The sequence below is a fragment of the Poeciliopsis prolifica genome, unplaced genomic scaffold (assembly GCF_027474105.1).
Source record: "Poeciliopsis prolifica strain line A6 unplaced genomic scaffold, Auburn_PproV2 SCAFFOLD052, whole genome shotgun sequence".
Lineage (NCBI taxonomy): Eukaryota > Metazoa > Chordata > Actinopteri > Cyprinodontiformes > Poeciliidae > Poeciliopsis > Poeciliopsis prolifica.
In genome coordinates, this window is record NW_026562427.1 from 3,645,581 (window position 1) to 3,670,799 (window position 25,219).

The following is a 25,219-nucleotide window of genomic DNA, read 5'->3' on the forward strand; positions in this document are numbered from 1 at the left end:
TGGACAAAGTCACAGTGGCTGCGTCTGGGAAGCCGTCCAACGCAGAGACAAAAGGTAGGAGGTGGAGAGTGCTGTAAATGGGGAAAATACTAAAAGGAAATGCCTCATTTTCTGACATAATTGATAGTTTGGTAAATTTCCTAATTTGCAGGACTACATGAGTGGGCTAGCTAGCTGTGATGACAAAGGGACTGGGAGTTGTGGTGAAAGCAAAAAAAAATAAAGCATGTGACCACCTACCAACACACCTTGGCAGAGGGGAGCTCCACACCCGCCTTCTGCCCCCTAAGCACACCACCCTCGCCGGACCCTCTAACCGATAACCGGGGAAACAGGAAAAGATGAGGGCATCGCCGACTCCATACTGGAGACCTTTTCTGGTGCTGTATGGAGGGATTCCAGGATCCTCACAGGGCTCCAAATCATACTCTGAAAGAGAGACGCAGATGTACTGTCAGCCAATTTTACTGCAAGACTATAAAGGAGATGACACTCATGCAGTGCTGTTTGTCATCTTTATTCTCGTGTTTCACTAAGAATTATTTTTCCTCCAAAAGTACTGTATTCTGTATAGCTGCAGCAGATCTTTTCAGCCCCGTGAGAAACACAAGACAGCCTTCAGGAAAACTTGTCAACAATGAGCCGCATGGAAGCAACTTGGAAAGAAGACCAGATCATGAAAGATCTGTAAATATCATTTTGAGCCAAGCTCTTATCAAAGCCAAGTAATCAGGGTACTAGCGTGATTTTTGAGTCAAACCATTTTCTGCTTAAATGCAACTAAATGATCTCTTCTCAAACCCATCCCGACAAAGTTGCCACCGCCAAGGAAAGAATAAAGCAGAAAGACAGACGTTTGGATGTGAATCCGGTCCACTTACACTGACAAATCATGTTACTGTTTAGGGTAATGTAAAGGAATATTATATTTACTAAATTTTTAGGACACAAATATGAAAATAAATCAGGCAGACGTAAAAATACAAACTGGAAATTACTACAGCATTCCGGATTGTCGTTGTTACCAGTTATGTCAGCTTTGCAAATTCCTGCGCAATTCCAATGTCACTTGAATGCCTCGAAATGTACCACAGATTGTCAACAGTCACTTGTTTATAATTTTCTTGAAATAACCCTCCCTTATCAGCTTGATTCTTGTGTCGTTTTTGATGTAATCAATCCAAATGCTGACATAAATTGCCATCTTTTTCTCCAGTGCTCTTTTCACAAGATTGAACATTTTGAAATTGTGCCCAATAAATCCACACTTCTGGCTTTTTGTCAGGATCTGATGCAGAACTCATTGCTGGTTGATATCCTCCATATTCAGATTCAGCCTCAGTAACAGAGAGACGCTCTATATTCTTCCCAAGCTCATCTGTTAGCATCAAATAAGTTGTATTTGTATAAAGCAACATTCTCGTTCAAGCTCTTTAATCTCCCTTCTCTTCTCTGTGTGACTCTCTTCTACATAATAAGCGTGACTCAGCACACCGGCATAGTTTTCCTCTGCCAGTGTGGTTAAGAGATGAAATATACATTGTTCTCACCCGAGAACGTGATGTTAAATCCCTCGTATGAAACGGAGAAGTCGGAGAGAAAGCGGATCTGTGCGGTGTAGTTCCCGAACAGACCCGCGCTTAAAGGAGGGGGCAAGGTGGACCCGGTCAGCCTCCAGAGTGGCTGAGAGAAGCTGCCGTTCTCTGTCACCAGCAAATGGTCATGGGGACTCTCGAGGTGAAACGTGTGGAAGGTGAACTGCACACCTGATTTACAGAAGGAGAAGAAGAAGAACATTAGACAAACATCTCATTTTCTCTGGGTTAAGAAAAAGTAAAATGCTAACTTAAACCAGACAACATTTTCAGGTTTTCAAAATGTACTTTGGAATGAAATGCTCCTATATCTTCTCCGCCCGCTATTTGTCAAAAGCATCTGCACAGAGAGTGAGCATCTGCAAATGAGGCTGTGTCAAATCGACGTGAGAGCTCGGCCAAAGGGGACATGACTGGAGAGTCATCCCATGGCACTGTCGCCTCAGGCCAGCCTCTCAGCTCTCTGCTCTTACAAAGACAGCTTGTTCGGCAAAATAAAAAGGCCACTCGGTGGGGGAGGAGGGGAGAATGACACCCTAAAGGAAGTTCAATTTGACTGCTGCATGTTTTGACATGGATTTCCTCTGCTAACCTTTTCCGTGGGAGGTCTCGATTGTCCACGTGCAGTTCAAGTTGTGCGGGTAGAAGTCGGGAAAGCCGGGGGAAAGGATGGTTCCGGTGTTGCCCTGGATGTAACCGCCGCACAACGCTGACGATGGAGGCGGAGGGAAACAGAGGAGGAGGTGGAGGGAAACAGAGGAGGAGGTGGAGGGAAACATGAAGATGAGTTTCCTGAAAGCACTCCCAAACTGCTGTTATTTACCCTCACGTAAAAATGCATTTAAAAAGGATGTTCTCATCAGGACAGAATAAAAGCAAAGAGAGTGGTATTTTCAACATTAATAGAAAGCACAAACATCAATACTGTTCTCAAGAGGCCAAAAGAAAAAGAAAAAAGTGCATATATGCAAGAAAAATAAAATTCTTAAAGGGGATAGCGGCTGGGGGGGATGCATGTTACTGCTGCAGCATCTAAAACATTTCTCAATAGATTAATCCTTCCAAGAGTAAAACAAGAGTCATTGAAGAGTCATAGATTCTCTAATGACTTGGTAATATTTAATAATATCAATCTGATGCAATATGAAGCAAACGCTGAAATCATGTTTCATTCATAAAAAGCTCAGCACAATAAATTCTCCCTTCTATGTGTGACTTGGGGGGGTGAATCTGCCAGGCGACTCTTCGTTTCTAGGTCACTATTAGGAGGCGTACCGTCACAGCTCGGCAGGGCGCGACTCCACTGGAAATTCGGTTCGCACTCTAAAGGCTCGGCGTCGCTTAGCGTGTATCCGGCGTCGCAGCTGAACGTCACCAAACCTCCCACGTAGAAGTCGTTGCCGTGCCGCTGCCCGTTCACAGGGATGCCGGGATCCACGCAGTGGTCGGACTGCAGCTGCAGGGCTGGAAACGGAGGGAGACGACAGATCAGGCGATCAAAAAAGGGGCGAGCGATCAAAATGAAAGCGCCATCATTTAAATTTACATAGGCAGCTGCAAATATTCTAATGAGGCTTGAAGCATGTTGCTTAAGATACGTCACAAGATGCTAAAATCCTCCCAAATAAATTATTCACTTATAGAACCATTATTCCCTGCAGCAGACGTGAACCAGTGAGCTCTCTCCCAAAGCTATTTCCCCCCCTCCATCTTCTATATTCTTTAGTATGGCGAGGCTCATAGTAAATAATTGAAGCTGAACAGAGATTTACCCAAAGTGAAAGTTTAAAAGGTTACCTTGTGTGCCATACATGGAGGAACGAAAGTAAGATTGCCCAGAGGACTAAATTACATGATTAGCGAAGGCTGGAGTAAGGGTAAAAGGTGTAATTGCAGGAACGGGGTGCAGCCCGTAACACACTCTTTAGAAAGACTTTGGCAGTGTGGGTGTGTGCGTGTGTGTGTGTGTAGGTGTGTGCGTATGTGTGTGTAGGGGTGTGTGTCTCACAATGGAAATTCCTGACAAAATCTTTGAAAGCCATTTACATCTAAATTAGAGGTGTTTTGTTAAGAAGTTGACAAAATGACAAAGAATTATTTTTGCATTCAAGACTAAGTAACATTAAAATGCAAAGAAGGCCGCTGCCTCTGATTTGGGCTGCCTGTGGGTTTTTGATTCACTCAGGCTACGAAAGAAAAAAAATGAAAATGAATCATCCTGTTTTATCTGGAGGTACGTTGGACTTTGTAGCATCACGTGCGTTGGCCCTTACTCTCGTAACGTATGCGGAAGCCGATGTCAGAGTGACTCTTGTCGGTGGTGAAGAGGAGGTACAGGAAGTTCGAGGTGCTGATGAGGAACTGTGGAACCTGCGTGCCTTGGTAACTGCCAATCAGAGGAGAGGAGGGAAATCGGCCATCCCGCACCTCGAGAACATCGTAGTTGACCTCAGTTCGAAACCTACGGGAAATAAAAGGAAGACTAAAGATTGCCGGTGTAAAAGAGTCATGCGAACAGAAGAGAGGAAATATGGTGATGTTTTTGGTAATCTTCCTGTTGAAGTGATCACTCAGTCCACTACATTTTTTTGTATTTATGATATAATACATTTCAGGTGTTTTGAAAAGGATCAGGCTCCACAGCATCACAAATCGTCCATAATCCTTAGCAGAGATTGCCAGGTGTTTCTCTCTCTTCTGTCATGTTTGTGGTTAAAAAAAACAAGGCAGTATGACTAAAGTACACAGCTCCAGTCAAAGTCCTGAAAAAAAAAGCTTGTCTTTAGGTCATAATAAAAAAAACTCAATTTTTCTAAAAAGCACTTAAGATGGATGTTTGCAATTTACTTTCCGTTTAACTCTTCTCTGTGTGCACGCGAGAGCGTGTGCGATTTCTGTTTTTGTTGCCGCAGCCACTTCATCTTCAAAGCCATGAATAAATAGCCTAGTTACAGAGCCATGTCATCTAAATGAAATGGTTTGTGATATTTTATTGATGCTACATAAAAATTAAAGCGCAACAAACATTTATGGAACATTCGTTATGAATAGGATTCCATCGCAGCAGGAGCATGGATATGATGGCTTTGCAAGGATGAGTTTTACTTAAAACATTTAATGCGGCGTTTCATCCTACAACTGTCAGTCTGTGTGTCCTTTTACTTCAGAACAAATTGCCTCCTCTTCCACCTCTGTGGCCGCCGTGTGTGGATGACTGGATTTTATATGACCGAGTGCAGATGGCTGGAGGTTGGGAGGTCAGATTTATGGTCAAAGCCTTTTTGAAAGACCAGTATAAACAGCTTTAGCACACAGGCGTCCCAAACAATGCTGATTACTAACAATTGCAATGCACTGTGTTATTTAGGATACTTTGCAGTCTGTTTTCCTATGCTAAATTATTAATGACAACTATTTGTTCGCTCATTCGCTCATTGAAAACATAATGTGTAGATTTGTCTAGTAGGTATTTATGGCATCATGGCAAGATAGGATTTTGCATTCTAAGCAAATTTTATAGTAATTTCTTTGAAGTTTAATGTTGTTCACAAAAAATATATTTATTCAAGTGAAAGATCTTTCGGTAAGGATGAGAATATGTTATTTTTCACCTGAAAAAAATGTGTTGTACGTCCTGCCTGATCACTATGTGCAATCCAGCTGAAGTAACTGCGATGACATAGATACCTGACAGTTATTTAGAGCCTCAGCTACCTCTTTAGGCGTAGTTTCTTTATTTAGTCTGTTTTTGTGTGCAAAGAAAGGTGCTTTTAATTGCTGAGGCATAAAAAGTAATTAAGTTAATCAAGTTAAGCTTTCCTATGAAATTAGAGTGCTCATTACCTTTAACAGAGACAAATTAACACAAGGTGGGGTAAGAAGAGCTGAGGCAATAAAGTGCAATTTCTTCCTTAAGCTAATTTAATAACAGGAAATTGTACATCCTACTTTCTAGGCCTTTGGCCTCATCTAGAAACCGGATTTGGACCGGTGTTGAAATTGAAATATTTAGAGAGTAAGCCAACAACCGCAGGATCCAAAATCGTTTTAGTCCATACGTTTTGGTACCAGACAGTGTAAAAAACAGATGTTCCTCATTCACCTTTCCAATGTTCAGGTCTGTTTTTGTGGGGGGGAAAAAAGAACCTGCTAAATATTAGGTAATTGTTTATAATCAGTGTTCGTGTGTGTGTGCTAGATTTGCCACTTACAGCCAATAAAAGCCATAAAAAGAAAGAGCCGATAAAGAGACAAACACAAGGCAAGCTGCCGCAACCGAGAGGCTGAAAACAGAAACATCCCGGACTGTTTAGAGTGGATGAAACGTCAGGGAATAAAGCGGTTGCTATCCTGGTGACTCACTTGTCGAAGATGATCTTGATGGGATAGCCTGGAGGAGCCTCAATGATCCATTCACAGTTAAGGGCCTCCTTGTACAGTTCTGGCCAGCCGGGGGAGAGAATGATCCCACTGGGAGCCTTCAGATCTCCTCCACATGGGGCTAACAGCGGGAGAAGAAGAAATGAAGAGAGAGAGGGGAAAAAAAAAAAGGGAGAGGCTGAATTATGCATGTCTGTCCCAGGTGATGAATGACGAGGTCTATTGATGATTTCTTGCATTAGTGGGGGCTCCGCCCATTTCCTTTGCTGCCAGTCTATATTTGATATGAACTGGTGATGATGGCTCATTTCAAGGTTAACCACGTCTCTTGCGAACATGTTTGCCACTCTCTATGTGTCTGTGTTTAAAAGCAGGCACTGGCTGTTCATGTTCACTCAAACTCCTCCCTTGATTTAAATGCCTTGTAAAAATGTTTCATGCACGCTGATCTTTACCAGGAATAAAACCAGAGAACACAACATCTTTCATGACGTGCAGAAAATAAAAAAGCACTTAAGCACACAGGCCTCTTCATATTTCTCATCTTTGTTACGGCTCACTTTACCAGGCACTGTCCTTAACCGCCTGTCCTTAACTGGAACTCGCAGAAATGGTGGAGTTCCTCTAACAGTGCCAGCTCCCTGATCCCTCTCTAAAGTGGAATGATTTAATCAGTCGGCTCAACATACTGAAGGACATCTATGAAACGCATTATGCTACAAAAGCAGGGGTGAGATAGACGGCCTCAAAGGAATATCAAGCTGCTGAGAAACGCAGAGGAGAGGGCGTGCTTTAATACTTGATTTTCTTTTTGAATATCGCAGATAGTGAACGTGATTAGCTCTCTTAGAATTTCTGTCATGTCTGCAATCACATTGATTTGTTGCAGATGTCCAAGAAACCTTGGTAAATGCTAAGCTTTATCTAATCTTTGCCAGCTATGCCGGTCTTTTCTGGTTTACTGGAAATAGTTTATTGATTATGAAGCCACGGAGGGGTAAATTGAAAGCTCAGCAATCTGCATGTAAGCACAGCATGTCCGCTGATTCAGACGTTTGTGAGGGGGAAAAGCCTCTGGATGAAGTTAAGTTTCACTACCACATGACTGGAGATGTAGAGTTGCACGCCTTTTTTGATCGACAAATCACTGAAGCTATTAAACATTTAAACGACGTTAAAGAGACTTTAATATTTTAGTCAGCAGACTAATTTACCATTTTGTTAGTGATGCTGCATCAAAAGACATCCAGATCATGGAACAAAAGATCGCTTTGTGCCAGGAGGAGTTAAATTTGATGGCTCCTGCTGATTAGCTCATAAAAGATGTGGTTATTTCTTGGCTCTCATCTCCTCAAGTAGCATCAATTCATACACTGAGGCTTATGCAAATTTTTCATTTCAAGCTTCACACTTTTTTGCACTAAAGTTTCTAGATTTTAACCCCGAAGCCATCATGATGACACTGGTGTCCTAATGAACCCATTGACTTACATGCAAACATCGTGAGGGTGACAGATAACAGGCTAATGACACTCTGCTAATGTGATTATATTTACCATATTTACCATGTTCCAAATGTAAAGTACGAGGTATTTAAACACAACCTCATGGTTATGGTAGTTTACATTTGTAAAGTGTGGTAAAGGGTGTTTGTTTTTTTGTTTTTTGTTTTTTTTTCTGGACAAACTTCATCAATTGTGTTCCAAAGTCCGCTACACATAGACTTACCAATTCTGGAATGGATTTTCCAACATTTAAAAGTGGTTCCCAAACTTTTCAGGTTCTGGCACACTAAAAACAAGACACAATACCCCAAATATTCCCAGAGTACTGAGAAAGGAAAGTGTGATGCAGGGAATTTCCAACATGCCTGTCATTTTAATGCAATAACTACTATGGCGTTTTTTTTGGGAGTATGAAAAAAAATTCCTTGAGAATAAAGGCCACTTTTCAAAAGGTTAAACCAAAGATGATTATTATTGTAACAGCTATATTGAATTGGTATTTAAACTCCCACCAAATTGTTAATTGACGTTGGCGGAATATTTCTTTTGACTTTGTGAGCGGAGAGCATGTAATCCAACACCGGTTTCGCCTCGCTCACCTTCGCATCGGGGGACGGCGTTGTCCCACACGACGTTGCCATCCTTCAGAATGCAGGAGATAGTCTGAGAGCCGTGGGTCTTAACAAAGCCCTCTTCACAAAGGAATGAGATGGAGCTGCCCAGCTGAAGACTCTCGCCAAAACGCTTTCCGTTAACTGGCACCCCTGGATCTGGACATTCGTTGTGGCGGAAAGCTTTGGAAAATGCAAACAATGAGGTGATTAGTTTGGAGGGTCAACAAAGGTGTGAGGAGACTGTTATTGCCTTCCACTGAATAAAACATTTCAGCTCACAGCATTGACATAATTTCCTTAAAAAATGATGAGAATAATTCAGATGAATGGTTTGGTCCATACACATTGAGGTCTTGCTTGAAGGACTTAAATTTGGTGTCACTGTTTCCAGATGTCTGTTTTTATTTATTTTATTAAAAACTCACTCCAAAATATAGGATCCAAGATAACACACAGAACAGTCATTTTTATTTACTACAAACTTGTTCATCATTAGTTATAATATAATGTACAATGCACATCTTAATGTATGTTTACTTTACTGTATCGTGCAAAAAACTAGATGATTGCAGTAATATTCCTATATCTACATTTTTTGTAAAGATACAATTTCAGATCTTCCCCACTGGCTAATAAAAAATAAATAAAACAAAAAATAAAAACAGGCTAAAACGAACACCTTCACCTATTTATCTTTTTCAATTATTATTAATTATTTGTTCTATGGTCTAATTTTTTTCTGTGGGAGATGACAAGATATTGATAAAAGCTCCTTGGCAAAACCTTTTCTCTTTTCAATTAGCCAAAGGCATTTCTCAATGTGAGCTTAAGATGAGAGTGACTTCATTTTTACTAAGTCACAACCACATCGCCATGCAAATTCCTTGCACCAGATGACACTGCTGAGATATTTGTAAAGTAAACAAAAAGGGGACATTGTTGTCACACCTTTAGAGCCCTATAAATCAGGCTTTTCAATAAAATTCAAGTGGGGACAAGATAGAAAGACCACGGCAGCGCGAGGCCCTCGAGGAAGACTCATAGCCCCGGAAAAAAGAAACGTAAACAAATGCATTACCTGTCCTGCTATCTCTCTCACTCAGTCTTGTACACACAGCAATTGGTGACACATGTAGGTGTTGATGAATCCCTCTTTGCTGGCCAATGGACCCAAACAGAGTGCCAGCTCCTCTTCATCAATCTCAAATATCTTATTTATTAGGGTGCCAGAAATTGCCTCAATACAGTTTGGCATGTCCTTAATTAACAAGAATGATGGAAGCTGTGTGCTCAGCCCAATGACCTCCTGAAAACTCTCTTGCAGTCAGATGACACTGTTCACAGGAATAGAGTGTCATCTTCAATTAACATCTGCTGACATGTTTCCACTATGCTGCACTGCCTCTTTATTTTTATGACTCGATAAATCATTCATTAGCCACCATGTGTTGTCATCATCATGTCCTTACAGGAATACCTGGATTTTGGTTAAATCGCAGAGCATGTCGGCGTCAGAGTTCAACAGTTCACAGTGCAGCGACGTGAAAATGTTTGTGTTCCGTCATGATTTCACATGAAAATCAAAAAATTTGGTGTGTATTTGTATCCAGCTCTGGGATTTATACTTTATGGAACTACCCTTTGCTGCAATTATGGCTGCAAGTTTTTTTGGGGGGGAGCTTTTCACAGCTAGAGAGGAAAATTGTTCCACTTTTCCTTCCAAAATAGCTCAAGCTCCATTATACTGGAAGTAGAGTGTCTCTGAAATTTAATTTCCAAGTCTGGCCACAGATTCTGACACATGGATATGCACTGATTTAAATTATTCCATTGTAGGTTAACCTCCATCACCCCGTCTCACATGCTCTGAAACGTCTAACGGCTTGTCTTAGAAGATTACCTACATTTTGAGATTTCTGTCCCTAGAACATACAGCTTCCTATCAACTAACACCTGCTTCCATACCGATACTAAATAAAGGCTTCCCCACAGCGTGATACTGGCACCACTATGTTTCAGAATGGGATGCTGTGTTCACAATAAGATATAAAGTTTGTTTTCAACCAGATATGGTATTTTGCTTGTAGTTCAAGGTTTTCTATTGCAGTCTCATTTTAGCAGAGGATCTTCTTCCATGTTTTCTGCTGTGTCCCCTACATGGCTTGTATTAACCTGCTAATTGGGCATCCGATGGCTTTCTTCCTTTTTCATAAACATGAATAACTAATAATTGTCCTGATGACCACCTGAGGTGCAGAGCTATGCAGCTCCTCCATAGTAATTATAGGTCTGTTTGCTGCCTCTCTGATTTATGCTCTAATTTTCTGTCCTGTCCAAAAACATGGATGGTCACAACCAAGTCGGACCGCAGTTGTGCCGTTCTCAGTTCATTTTCAATGAAAGATTAATCAGTCTGCTGTGAGATGTCCAAAGCTAAAGCTGACATGAGTTTAAGTTTCATTGGAACTTTATAGCTGATAGAGTTTGTTCTTTTGCTGCACTGACAGTATCTATTGATGTTCAACTTTATCTTCCTGTGCTTCAACTTGATTATAGTCCACTGAATTTATTGAGTCAGGGCTCAAAATGTATGAGTGGATTGGTTAGAACTCATTGCAGGAACAAAACCCAAAAGAGCAAGGTCACAGACTGGCTCTCATTTAGTTTTAATGAGGGGGGAAAACAGAACATGTAAAATCCTAAATGTCATCATGGGCTTACATCTTAATTAAAAAAAAACACAAAAACATCTTAATTTCAAATTATAGTAGTATACCCTAAAACATTCCCTGAACAAATTATTTTCTATCAAAACAGCGCAAAAAAGCCTATGAATGTTTTATTTTCAGTAGGTTAGAAAAATGTGTGTGCATACAGGTCTGTGTAAATAAATCAGTCAGACAGCTGCAGCTCATCTTCAATAAACCTGCCAGAGTCCCAAACAACAGCAGGAAAATAGATCACGTCATACCAGTCCCTAAATACCTACATTGGCTCCCTGTGTGAAAGCATGGATTTTCAAATTGTCTTGATTGTTTATGACATGGAACCGTCTTGGGCTGAATTCATTTCGGAGACGGTGGTCAGGTGTGATACATCTGGACTCCTGAGGTCATCAGAGACCGCTTTACTCTGTTTTCCCTGGGTAAAGACTAAGCAAGCATAGACAGCAATTTGTCTCACTTGAAGAAGTAAAAAGAGACAAAAAAAATCTCTCAAAGCTGCTTTTTTCATTTTATTTGTACAAACTTTTTAAACCTGTATTTTTGTCCTACAACTACAGTGCTCTGCTTTTTTTTTTGGTGAGTGACATATAATCTGTGCTAGTAACGTTCCAAAATGTCTCAAGGCTTAAGGGGTTTATAAGGTGCTGTATTAAACAAGCGTTACCTTGAATACAGCCAAGAATCAGTAGTTCACAAAGTAGTGGTGTCTGCTAGATTGATATTTATTTGAGATGTTGGCAAATTCAAATTTCAGGCTCACTGCACAACAGTGCATAGACAACAAACATGATAATCCTGCTGGCAAAATCCTCACGGTGAAGTATATCCATGAAATGGGTTTACCAGCATGCACCCTGTGTTTACTGTGTCTGACTATAAAAAGCATGTTGAATTACCTCCAAAGTTGGCAGTTAACAAAAATGAGTTATTACAAGCACTCCAGCAATGTGTCAGGTAACAATATTACTATTTTTTTTTATGTTTTGTGTTTTCTGAGATGTGCTTTTGTCATATTGTGGGACTTTATAAAGAGCGTGTTTTTGATGCAGAAACAGATTATTCCGTCTGTGAGAAATTTGGCGCGGCTACATGTGGGGTGATTTATAATACCAATTACAGACTCGGGCACAAATACAGACGCACAAATGTACACCATCCGTGTCAAACGTCAAGACTTATTTTCTCTCCTCTGTTAGGAAAGACTTACTTGTAAAAGTGATATTGAAGCCTCTGTCCGTGTACGTATGGTCTGTCAGGAATTCAAGTCGGGCCACGTGACCGCTCGTTGTTATGGGGGGAGGCAGAGCGTCTCCAGAGAAGGTGCCCAGAATGGGAGATTCAGCCTGCAAAAGTAAAGACTTTCTGATGAGACCAAAGATTTCCAGTTTGTACAGAGGAGGAGAAAAAGAAAAAAACTGAAATATTGCACAAGTTTAAACATTCAGTCAAAACAGCAGGCTTGTAGTTATAATTGCACAGTGTGATTTTCCTAAAGACACTGACAGATCTACAGATCAACACGAGAAGTGAAGCCAAGAGCTATTAAAAGAAAGCGAGGAAATTAAGACGTAATTGAGCAGAACCTTTCCGCCGTCCTTAATGGAAAGGAAGTCAAACTGTTTCTCCATGCTAAGGTCGTTGAAGGCCAGGTTGATTCTGCTCTCGGGGTTGGTGATGATGAGCCACACACAGTGCATGTTGTTCCCATATTCCTGAGGGTAGTTGGGAGACAGCAGGACTCCGGATGGAGTAGTAAAGTTGAAGAAGCAGGAAACTGGAAGAAGTAAAAAGAGACACAAACAAAAGAAGACAGGAGGAAGACGTGAAACACAATAACCAAGGAGATGGGAGAAATATATCGGACGTGTTCAAATTACTTCCTTTGATTATATGACAATATAAAATGATCAATTTTAATGAATTTGTAGAAATGTATCTGATCCAGAAAAAAAAACATACTTAAGGCACTTAATGATTTAGAGAGGAAAATTAATTTCAAGCCCAGTGACAATTATTAAAGATTTCTCACTTACATTCACAGTGAGAGCAACATTAATCTAATACATCTTCTGAGTATGAAAAAAAAAATATATAGCAATTTTTCATCTTGCCGGCTAAGGTATTTTAGACAGAGCTGGTATGGATTGTGTGCATTTATGGGAAAGGCTTCATGTCACCCTACAAGAAGTGGAATTGTCTCTGTCTACCAAATGGGAAGATTATTACTTGATCCCAGCAAAGTCCAGACAATGTCCCTTCATGGCAACAGCCCAACATCATGTTGTATGTCAGGGGCCTGAGTGAGACAGTCTGAACAGAGCACTGACATGTCCATGTGGCATAGATCAAGGACATTGCTGGTATCTTTTAAAGGGAATTTTTAAACCACAGTGGCTATAAAGAATTTCAACCTCTTACAAATTGTATTACAATTTTATTGAAGTTGCCCAACTTATTATTATTTTATGTTAATAATGATAGATCAGCAAATATTTTAAGCCATATAATTTCCACTTTGAATTTGTTTCACATTGCATGTCAACAAGATATATTGTTCATATAAATGAATTCCAAGAACTCGACAATTTTTTAGTTAACATTCAACTAAATACTTATTAAGCCAAATTAAATTTGTGGCACAAAAGAAGTTATTCAGCTCTCTGATATTTATCACAGTATTTGCCCATCATATTGTTGTTTTGAAAATAAAACAGGGAACATTATCTACGCGGTCAGCTCTTTCTTCCTCCACCCTTATCATTTACCTCTCCTTTTCCGTGTTTGTTGTTTATTAACTTAATTAGCTAATAATCCCTCCCCATTGTTTCTAAATCCACAGTCTCTGCAAGACAAACTGTGAGGATAATCTCATTCTTTATTATGCAGCCATACTTATCTGCACGGTATTTACTCACCCACATCAGTAGTTTATAAATTCACTAATAAGGGCCGACAAATCTGACGCAAAAAATAACTTACAAACACAGCTGGGTTTCTTGGCAGACCACTGATTGTTCTTCTGACAGGTGATGTTCTTCTTTCCCACGAGCTCGAAGGCAGGCAGACACTCAAAGTACAACCTGTCCCCGTGACGAAAACCTGTCCCTTCCCGTTTGCCATAGGCCGGAATTCCAGGATCCCCGCAACTTCCTTGGTCGATCTCTGTGGAGGGAGGCGCACACAAGTTAAAGCAAAGTTAAAATAAAGGTCAAGTAAATATTGTCTTCAAGTTATTTGAATTTTATTGTCAACGTCTAAGCATCTCTCTGTCTCATCCGACTGCAATCGTATCCATTCGATTACTGAGTGATGAATGTTCTCGCCTCTGTTGGGAAGTTGACGTGAGCACTTTTTGACTGGCGCACAAACACATCAGCGCCTTTCTGCACACCCCTCTTTGCAAACTGCATTATCACAATAATGCATCGACCATTCTTTCACTCGCTCGCTCTCTCGACTCTCCCGAAGTTGAAGATTGTGTAAAGAATTGCTGAGGCATCCTATTTAGGCGTCTGAACAGAGAGTGGATAAGCTCATCCATCCAGGTAAAAAAGACAACAGGGCATAACATGACTTTGAGCGGCACCAGGGGCAATTCTTGCCATAGATTTATACTCAGCCCTAATGATGATCATAATTTAGAAGACGTGGTGTTTGGTGCTGTTTGCAGGCATTGCTGTCCTTACATGGCCTCATTTCAGGGACAACACAGCGGTCTTTACATGGGCCGAGGATAAGGGTGAATTTTGAGTGATCCTCAGGGAAGATGTAAGGTCTGACAAGAAAATATACCTCAAACAAAGCTAAGAGTATATGAAATATTAGTCCACGTAGATAGAAAAAAGTCACACACAGAGGCACTTTAGCATAAAGATGATGTACACTTACCATATAGGCCCTTACAACTGAAACACCAGGCAAGGTCAAGCTATTAAACATGAGCGTTTTGAAGTCTGTGAGCACATATAAATGAGACATTTACTATGAAACAGAGAATTAAACAGCACTCAAAAATTATGAAAATGATATATATATATATATATATATATATATATATATATATATATATATATATATATATATATATATATATATATAAAAATAAAAAATTCCCTTCTCACCCACCGCGGGTGGTTCTTATCCTCTGAGCTCGGGTCCTCTACCAGAGGCCTTGGAGCTTGAGGGTCCTGCAGTATCTTGGCTGTGCCAAGGACTGCACATTTCTGGACTGAGATGTCTGATGTTGTTCCTGGGATCTGTTGTAGCCACTGCTCCAGTTTGGGGGTTACTGCCCCGAGGGCCCCGATGACCACAGGCACCACTGTGGTCTTCACCTTCCAGGCCCTCTCCAGTTCTTCCCTGAGGCCCTGGTATTTCTCCAGTTTCTCGTGCTCCTTTTTCCTGATGTTGCAATCACTTGGTATTGCTACATCTACCACAACGGCTTTCCTCTGATTTTTATCCACTACGACAATGTCTGGTTGGTTCGCCATTACCATTTTGTCTGTCTGGATCTGGAAGTCCCACAGAATCTTTGCTCTGGTGTTCTCTACCAGCTTTGGGGGTGTTTCCCACTTTGATCAATATATATATATATATATATATATATATATATATTATATATATATATATATATATATATATATATATATATATATATATAATTCTTATCTGTTGAATCAACCTTCCATCAGCAACTACACTGCAATCTCCAAAGGCCATTCATAACAAAGGAACTCTGCTAGTCAAGGTTTATGGCATGGCTCAGAGACTCATGCAGTAACTTAAAACGCTTTTAAACAACAACACCTCAACCTTGTTTCAGTAAGAGTTGCAGACCTTAGAACAGCTTCCCATTTTAAATAAAAAGCTGCTCAGGAGTCAGAATCGCACTCCTGCTCTACAAATTAATGAGCCCTTAAAGTAGATTTCTTTAAACGGGCTTTCTGCTCTGACAGAGTGTGTTTGTTTTTCTATTTTTACATTTTCTATTTTCCATTACTTATTGGCTTTAAAAACATTTTTCTTCTATTAGCTTCTGATGTCTTATTGTTGGCATTTCTCTTTTGAAAGCATTCTGTTGGATTTATTCATAATTTGTTCATGAACACACTTTAGTTTGAGGTGGTTTTTAAATGTAGCTCTACTAATGAATAAATTAAGTGAAAAATGAGCCCATAATCAAGCCCATGAAAAATGTTAGGACTATATCCTTCACCCAACAGATCACTTTAAAGTCTACTTCTGTTTCAATCAGCTGTAACAAATATAAAGTCAACACGCACTATTTAAGAGGCTGTCAGTAGTCGAAATGCTAATACAGGAGCTAGCGTTGTGAATAAAACATTTGACCAGATGCACAACATAATATTAGTATAGATGGTGTTTAGCTAAAAACGTACAAAGGACAAAATTATTTTTTCCCTAATGTCATACATTTTTCTGCAAAGCATAAATTTGCTTTAAGGTATAAATACATGCCGCTGATTCATGTCACTCCGTCATAAACTTTTGAAGTGGCTGACTCGCCGAGAGACCTGCTTTCTTGCATCAACACCTAATCACGTTTGCAAGCATTACATTTTCAGAAGGAAGGCCAGCGCTGAAGGTGCGTGACCTACGCTAACGTATGTGCACTGATTTGACTGTATTTGCAACTAAACCTGATGATCAGGCTTAAACATACAAGTAATTGAAAAATGCTAATTAGATTTTGGTTGCTCCTATCGAGGAGGTGAAGTGTTCCAGAGTGCTTCTTCCCCCTTCATTAGGCAGAACTCATTGTTTTAATTACACTTTTGTTCAGTATGCTGCTCCACTTTTCCTGTTGTTTTTACTGATAATATACAAACATTTGGACCGGAGGAAAAGGCTTGACGTACGACAGACGTACGCACAAACAAACACTGGTTACAAAAACAGACATAAGCTTATACACATCTGCTTACATGTTAATTTCTATTATATCATGCAGCCAAGACACATAATGGAAATTATGATTGAAAACACTGGAATTAAGCATTGGGGCAAAAAAATAAATTAATAAATAAAAAAAAAAACATCACTTCTAATGAATTAAAGGCCATCTGATTGTGTTTGAGCTCATTAAGGTTCAATGCATTAAACTTGATGCTAGCAATGAATAAAAATCAGTTTATAACTTATTATTGCCAAAGAGTGTTAAACCCAACAGAGATTTTCTGTCAGGTTTTAAGAGATCACTTGGACCTGTGTTGCGTTTGAAGTCCTCCTAAGCCATCATTATATTCTATGAATGTGGCAAATGGAGATCAAAGGCCTTTAATTACCACAATCTTTTATTATTATGCAAAAAGGCTTCAAAAGCCAATGTCTCTCTCTGTTCAATAAGTTTTGGGACCTAAACTCAATCAAGCTTGTTAAATTGAAAGAAAGACAAAACAGGCTTTAGTTATGCAGATTAACTCAGCTGTCTCTCTCCATGAAAAACAGCCAATGCATGAGAAAGAAAAGTAGGTATAGACAATAACTTCTCTCAGAAAAACAGTTCCTTCAAATAGCTCCAAAGTCGAGCCCTATTTGAACTACTTCTCAGTATTTGCAAATCTCCAGCAGAGCTGGTTAGGTATCCCACAGATGGTTTCATAAATTAGCATAAGAACTCAAACTAAGTCCGTACACAGCATATTTATACATGTATTATGTGTGAAAAGTATGGCAGATATTTTCTTTTCTGAGAGTTACTGGACATTGGATGGTGTGTCTGATGTCTGTCGAAATACATTCTTTATTTTTCCTTATCACAAAACCCAACACTAATAGTGTTTGGCCTTTTATGTCTGTCACGTGGCACCGTCTGTAATTTTGTTCTCCTCTGAAGCATCACAGTTGCTGAATAAACCTTCAGCTAAAGTCTTCTAATCTTTCTAGGTATCGACGAGAACTGAAGCTTCAATTTACGTCCCACACCTTGGCCTTGTGTTTTCAAAAGTAGCAGTTTTCATTTGCTTTCATTAGTCACTCAAAACTTCACCAAGAACTTTAAACAACTACAGGTATACTTGATTATTCATAAAGAGCTTTCTTGATCGCCCACAGCAGCACCTTATCAGAAATTTGTGATCAAGTATTTTTCAAGCTTTAGCTGTTGGGACAAAGTTCTCACATTGGATAGATTCTCCTGACAACCCTCACAAACGTCTCACACCAGTTCTGTCTTATATTAAGCACAGCAAAGTGTCACAAGTCCTGCCTTTCTAGAATCAGTAGATAAAGGTAGGATGCAATTAGTTTTCCATTGAATGTATTTAGTCTTAACAGTGGACAATACATATGTAAAGAAAGTCAATTTCAAGTTGCAGAAGATTCCATTTTTAACGCTCATGAATACATTTTGTTCATAAAAAAAACTATTCTGCAGAATTTCTGGCACATCAAATAAGTCTTAAAATTAATCTGAACACATTTTTATTATTTAATGTTGCTAATCAATCACACTGATATCCATTCTTACCCTCAAAAGTCACTTTAAATCCAAGGGAGCCACTGGTGTCATCTGTTTTGAAGTTCAGCCACATCTGGTGACTGGTGCTCACCACCAGGTCTGGCGTTGTCGTACCAGACAAGCTGCAAAATGATTAACACACATTTTGCTTGGTTAGGTCAAATGCACAGTTTAGATGGAATAATACATCAGATCAGTCTTTATTTTGTGAAAGCTATCCATCCATTCATCATCTACACCTGTTCATCATCACAGAGCAACACAAGGGCAGAATAACTTTGCACGTATACATTCATATCCAAAAAACTATTTAGAGAGAACAAATAATCTAAGTGATCCTTCTTTTTTTTCTTCTTTTGAGAAAACAAACTCATGCAAACTCCAATTAGAAGGACACCGGGCTGGGATTCGAACCCACAACTCTCGTACGGCGCTATCCACTGCTCCACCGTGCAAGCTGCAGACTGCATGGAGGAATGGTTATTTTATTACCAAATTGTTGTCACGTTAATAGCTCAAGGACTAAGTGTTTCTGTATTCTTTCAACTCCCGAAGGGGAATATTAAAGCCTGGGTTACGTACAAAACTACTGAACTCTAAAGCTCCAATGAGAAACTCCAACCTGAGAAATTTCAAAGCCTTCATGCAAAACAGCTGGAGACCAGTGGAAAATGAAGGCAAGATCAGTCAATGTCACAGTAGTAATTTAATCCTATTTGAATAGTAATTTCACCCAACTCTAATTAGGAAGCGTATAGCTGCAGAGTAAGTGATTAACGGCTCTAATTTTAATGGTGGAATACAGAGAATAGAGAAATGAGTGGTTGTGTCTGGCAAAGTTGTTTTTGTGTGTCATTTGTATCCTTTTAAAACATTATATTTTTTTTACACGGGGAGAGGGGGAGGGTTGTCAGCATTGTGAGTGGAGCTGGGATAAAATATTTAGTTGTTCCTTTTACTTTTTCAGTTTTGTATTTCAGGAACTAAAGATGAATGGAATAAACGTCCATGTTGCACGACTTGACCCATAAAACTGCACAGAGATAAAAATAAATAAATAAATCTAATTCTGCTAATACTGCTACTCCATTATTCTTCATTTTGACATTCTTAAAGGAACAGTTTGGATTTTCTAAGGTGAGATTCTGTGAGACTGTGTGTAAAAATCTCATATCCACAATGAGTTTGCAAGAAAAAAAAAGAAATCTTCAAATAATTTGGAGGCTAAAAACAGTTACTCTTACTCACATTTTACTTGTGTGCAAAGATGACTAACCTGAGAAAATGTTGTTTGAATGAGCAAAAATCTTCACAAGAACGGATTTCTATCCTCGCTTTTTTTTTGTTGTTGTTTAACTGTTTGCCAGCATAGAGAACAATATTAAACTGCAGAAGCCATTCACACATTTGCAACATTTATCGACTTTCCTGCTCACTTCTAACAATCAGGCAGCCTCAAATATAAAGTGATCTATAAAAAATTTATTAAGGTGGTAAAGTTCCGCACAATTAATAATAACATCCTGTGAAGAGAACATCTGCTCGTGTGAATGCCACACCACTTTATTGTTGCACTGTTTTTCAGCACTGGAAAGAGTTCTGATTGACAATGTTGTGCGGCATCTATGTTTAATACCCCACTGCACCAGGTGCTGATGAAATAAAAGAGAGACTGTGCCAATGAGAGACAAGTGCTAGGGGCAAAGGAAGAAAGTGGGCTCTTGCTGGGCGTGAGGAGGCAGAGAGGAAAACTAATAGCAAGTGCTACGACACAGAACAAAGATGAGGAAAGACAAAAAGACATCTGGCAGAACAGAAATGACTCGTGTCCCAAAGAGCAAAAATGAAAACAAAGGAAAAAAATTAAAGGCAAGAAAGACGAAGGTCAAAGAAGGAGGCACTCACACGTGGAAAATGGTCTTCTGGTCCCCCACGAGCTCGCCGTCTCCCACCGTCAAGGTGTCGTAACCTCTCTCCAGGTCAAAATCCTCAAATGTCAGCTTGATCACCTAGACAACAGCAGAGATATCGCCCAGAGAGGCATAACTGACAGATGCTTGAATGATCTCGAGATCAGGCGCAGAGAAGAGACCTCCTTCCATCTGTGATTCCCGATGCCCCCGTCCATCAATCCATCATTCAAGAGTCTCATTTGAATATTTTTCAGACACATTTCAGTGGACACCTATGATGCAGCTGCGCAACCTGCATATCAAGTTCTACTTTGCCTTACCAATTTTCCTTCTTTTTTGGACAGTTTCTATCAACTTTCTTTGAACCTATGGCCCTGGTTTGGTTTGTACAGATTAAGATTTTGGCATTAAAACTACACATAATTCCTTAGGTATGCTTTTCTACTTCTCATTTTATATATTAATCCTCACCCACTAATCAAACATCTGATGTCTCATCCAAATTCTTCCAAATTTAAAGCAGGAAGTAGTCAATCAGTTTTTGGGCCCATTTTACCAGACGTAAAATGACTTAGAGCAGCATTTACTGACTGAACACACTTTGTAGAATATTTCCTACATATAACATAACCACTGAACATTTCTTTAAAAACTCCACTCTTTTGTTGTTGTTATTGGTTATCACATAAAATCTCTATAAAATACAGACATGACTTGCAACTGGGTTTGCAAGACACAGAACATTTTATAACAAGATACAAAAACAGAAATATTTCTATATTATGCGGTCGATATTGAAGCATAAAAAAACAACTCAGTCCTAAAATGCATCTCTGATAAGCACAAATGAACACATTAATTAACCAACGAAGAAAGCCAGTGATGACAGACAGAATAGCAGAGGTAATAGGTACGATATCACCAAAAAACAGAACAATATTTTGTCTCTTAGCCTAAATTGGGTGCCACTGATTTCTGACAAACTCCTAATATTTTCAGAAGGCTGAGAGAGCAAGGACTAATGAAAAAGCTTATATAAATGCAAATTGCATTCTGTACTATGTTAAACCTTGTGCCTAATGAAAATTGCCAAGGTGGAGAGAAAAGATTGATGATGTGTTCCAAAATAGGTCAGATCGCTCGATAAATAGAGTTTCATACTACAAACTCTTCTCCAGTCTGTCAGCCAACAAGTTAAGTTAAGGGGAGAGAAAAAAAAGCAAAGGGGGGGAACAAACAACAACAACAAAAAAAGAATCTTTGCAACCACACCGTGAGTCTATTATGGGAAATACCTCTATGCAGTTGAAAGGGATCAATAACAAGCGTAAATTTGAAATACTGTTTACTGCCGTATGTTTTTTTTATTCTGTGAACCTCCATGTTGTCAGGACAAATCCTTGAGAGTATTACTCAACAAAAACGCCAAATATTTCGAAAATAGAGTCTCTTTTAGAGGTATTCATATCCCTTCAATTTTTACACACTTTGCCACTTTAATAATTCAAGCTCTAGTGTGTTTTATTGGGTTTTAACGTGACAGTTCAGCCTAAAGAAGTGAAACGTTTCAAGTGAAAGAAAATGTCCTGCCACAGATTCTTAAAAAGATTTAGGTCTGACAAATTAATGTGATTTAAAAGTTGAATCTATAATACATGTATGCTTGTCAGATTTTTGGGTGTACAGTATTTTGAAAAGAAAAACATTTCCTTTTTCTTCCACTTTAGAATTTTGCACTGTTGGTTTAACACATACAATTTTAATGGATATGCGATGCCCTGACATGATAAATGTTGTGGGGTATGAATATTTTTGGTAAGTTCTGTAAAGTCCAAGGAGGACAGTGTTAATGCAGATACAAGCTGTTCAAAAATTCTAACAAAATATTCTTAGAGTTGAACTGCTCGAAGCCAAACACCTTTGTCAACTTCACTGTAAATTTAGATTCATACTGGATTAATGCTTTGATACCAATACAATAACTCCATATTAGTAGCTTGTTAAATAACAAGTCTCTACTTTACAGTCTGTACTTTACATTGCAGAAAATCTTCAATGCTACACTTATCATTCAATTAGTTTTGGAATAAAAAACCAGAGTCCTTGATATTGATGCTTTAATACCTGAAAGACTTCAAAAATAAACTCTCTGCACCTTCAATAGAACTGACCACAACCCGCATTTGTTTCGGTGTCTTGAAACTGAATTTAGGCCTAGAGGAATCATTGTCATGTCCTATTCTGCTCCCTCTGCAGAACCTCAGCTAACACCTCCTCTGGCTGGGTCTGTGGAGATGGACAGAAATAGAAGCTCATTACATCTGTAAACAGAAACAACAGCCTCATTCCATCTTCATCCGAACCAAAGATGTTGCCTAAAATACCAGGTTATGTTTCCGGGTGCAGCCTTTCGGGTATACAGAGTGCGTTTCCATGGTTGCAAACAAAGGTTAGGCATCGGTGGACATATATTGTTTCTGACTTGCATTCCTGCTTTATCTCTGTTCACAAAGCTGCTTTCACTCGTTGCAGTAAAAAAGAAGAAAGGGACAAAAAGCAATTTGTACAACTACGTTGCTCGGTTTTAGAGAGGGGTATTTGGCAGAAGAGCAGCTGAATGGCCTTGAACACAACTCCAAAGTCAATGCTGTGAGAGCATGGTTTCTAAGCATGCTCTTAAAAACCATTATTCTGCTGTCCAGTTCACCCTCTTTGTGCCACCACAGGTAATTCTAACAACCTGCTTATGGCTTTTGTTGGGGCACATCCAGTCATTTTCTCTCGTTTAATTTCTTTGTATCTTACGTTTCAGTCTATCACTCGGCGTGCTGAAAAGCCCCTGAAGTTTCCTGTACCGATTGTCAAAACCCCACAAGGAGTCTTGCGCAGCAGAACGCTGCATCCTCTTTTCAAACAGGTAAGCTGAATTTCACAGCTTCACACACGTTAACATTTTCACAGAAAACAATCAAAAGTCAATTGAAAATCCAAACCGGTTTCAACTCGGATCTCATGTGACGTGAGAAGTACCTTAGACGTGTCAGTTGCTGTGATGATCCAAGTGCAGTTGGCATTGTTGTCGTACTGAACGGGATAATTAGGAGACGTGATGACACCACTGGGTCCTTTTAGCTGACCGCCGCACATTGGCGCTACAAGACAACGGACACAAAGAGGCGAATGTTTTGTTAAAGACCAGTTCAGACACACAGTGTAATCACAGAAATGGTGGTGTTTCATATTGTCACTGCCCAAAATGACAAAAACGTCAGACATCCTCCTATAGACAAACTGTATTTCTGCACATCTGTGTAGGATTGGATTGCATGTTTATATTTAAGACATTACTGATTGCATTTTCTAGAGGATCTACTTTCAACACTGTATTAAAAAAAACTAATTAATCACCAAAGTTGCTCTAGCTCTTAGACTGTGTAACTGATTATGCCTATTGACTTGCACTCTCAATAAATTGGAATATGCATTTCAATCAGACTTGCCTGTCAGTTTATAAAACCTTTTGAAAGGAACCTTGATCCAGGTGCTAAGACATACTTCTATTAAGCCCACATTTCTGTATTGAAAGTTATGTTTTTGCTGGACTAATTTTATTTTATCTGGAAATGTATTGCTGTTAAGCTGTCAATTAACTGAGTAAAGGCTTGAAGACAAGAGTTATTAATCTATATAAATATTTTCACTTAGTGAATTGAGTTACTTCAATAAACGTTCTTTTTAATAATATTCTAATTAAAAACAATGCCTTTCTTAGTAATAAAATGATCTATTTCAAATGTCATGCACTTTCAAAGATGTGGAGTCTGACTAGTGCTAGTCAGCACTAACCAACGAATAGTTAGTGCTGTAACCAATGAATGTTGGACTGTTGTCTTCCCCTTTACTACTTCATTTTCTCTCTTTCCCTTTTTTCAAAGTAACAATGAATTAAGTTTATTTGTGCAGCACATTTCAGCAACAAGGCAGGAAGAAGTGCTTTATGTCAACAAAAAATCAGAAATTCCAATATATTTTACTAAGATTTCATGTGATAAACAATAGAAAGTCGCAAAAGTACAAAGTGGAAGTCCTTTTTGAAGTTATAATTAAGAAAATCTAAAAAGTCTGTCCTAATCAGATGAGCCTTTGCCACATGGCTGCTCTTGTCTGACCTCTTGTCTGGCTTTAATGAAAAAGTGAGAAGAAAAAAACTTATTGTTAAGAAAATTATCAGAACTTCTACTTGGAGTTTGCAACAAGTCATTTAGGGAACAGAGCAAACCTATGACAAAACATTTTAGCCAACATGCAAAATGTTTGGCACAAGACTAACACCAAACATCACTTTAATACAATGTGGTAGCCACTATGCACTAAACATATTTCTCTGTGAACATTACATAAACCTTGATTATAACTTCATAACAAAGGAAGCAGATTGCTTGGAAATCAAGATCCACTCAACTCATGGAAAGTCAGTAAAAAGTTTTTAATGACCTTATTCCACCTGTCTATATTTAAAATGTAACCTAATCAACAGGGAAAGGAAACAGTATAAGTCTCCCTTTAAATATTCGCAGTGAGGTGAGGAATTAGCAAATCAGGCTTAAAAAGACACAAGGTGACTTTTCTTAGGGAGAGCCGAGGGCATCAGCATGGTGGAACAGTTAAAAAAACAACAACATTTAATTAAAAACAAGACTTTAGGAAGTCCTCTGCCTGTATGTCACATACGCATTATTTGGAAATACCTGAGCTTTAAAACACAAGTTTGATAAATTGTTTGAAAGAAGTCTTTAGGGTGTTAAAGAACCACAAATTACTTGAATGCAAAATCCTCATATCACCAATGTGAACCTGTTTACATCTAAATCTACCTGGCAAATTTAGGAGCAAATCATGCAACTGCAAATACTGTTGATAATTAGAACTGGTTTAAAAATGTATAGCAAGAAAGTTAAGCTTGTTATTTGCTTCTTTGTTTTTTTGGTCCTATACACCTTTAG

At 39.0% G+C, this 25,219-nt stretch overlaps 1 protein-coding gene across 1 annotated transcript in view; it reads right to left on the reverse strand.

Moving 5' to 3' along the window:
- The window catches only part of csmd2 (CUB and Sushi multiple domains 2), a 222,725-nt gene that overhangs the window by 81,061 nt on the left and 116,445 nt on the right, over window positions 1-25,219 (reverse strand). Inside the window, exons 10-22 of the mRNA XM_055058804.1 lie at window positions 23,247-23,368; window positions 20,209-20,312; window positions 18,313-18,425; window positions 13,800-13,982; window positions 12,404-12,594; window positions 12,028-12,163; window positions 8,080-8,274; window positions 5,958-6,096; window positions 3,869-4,056; window positions 2,871-3,059; window positions 2,188-2,304; window positions 1,551-1,766; window positions 241-429 (exon numbers count right to left, since the gene is read on the reverse strand). Of these exons, the coding sequence (XP_054914779.1) occupies window positions 241-429; window positions 1,551-1,766; window positions 2,188-2,304; window positions 2,871-3,059; window positions 3,869-4,056; window positions 5,958-6,096; window positions 8,080-8,274; window positions 12,028-12,163; window positions 12,404-12,594; window positions 13,800-13,982; window positions 18,313-18,425; window positions 20,209-20,312; window positions 23,247-23,368 (2,082 nt within the window). The remainder of the gene's footprint in view (window positions 1-240; window positions 430-1,550; window positions 1,767-2,187; window positions 2,305-2,870; window positions 3,060-3,868; window positions 4,057-5,957; window positions 6,097-8,079; window positions 8,275-12,027; window positions 12,164-12,403; window positions 12,595-13,799; window positions 13,983-18,312; window positions 18,426-20,208; window positions 20,313-23,246; window positions 23,369-25,219) is intronic.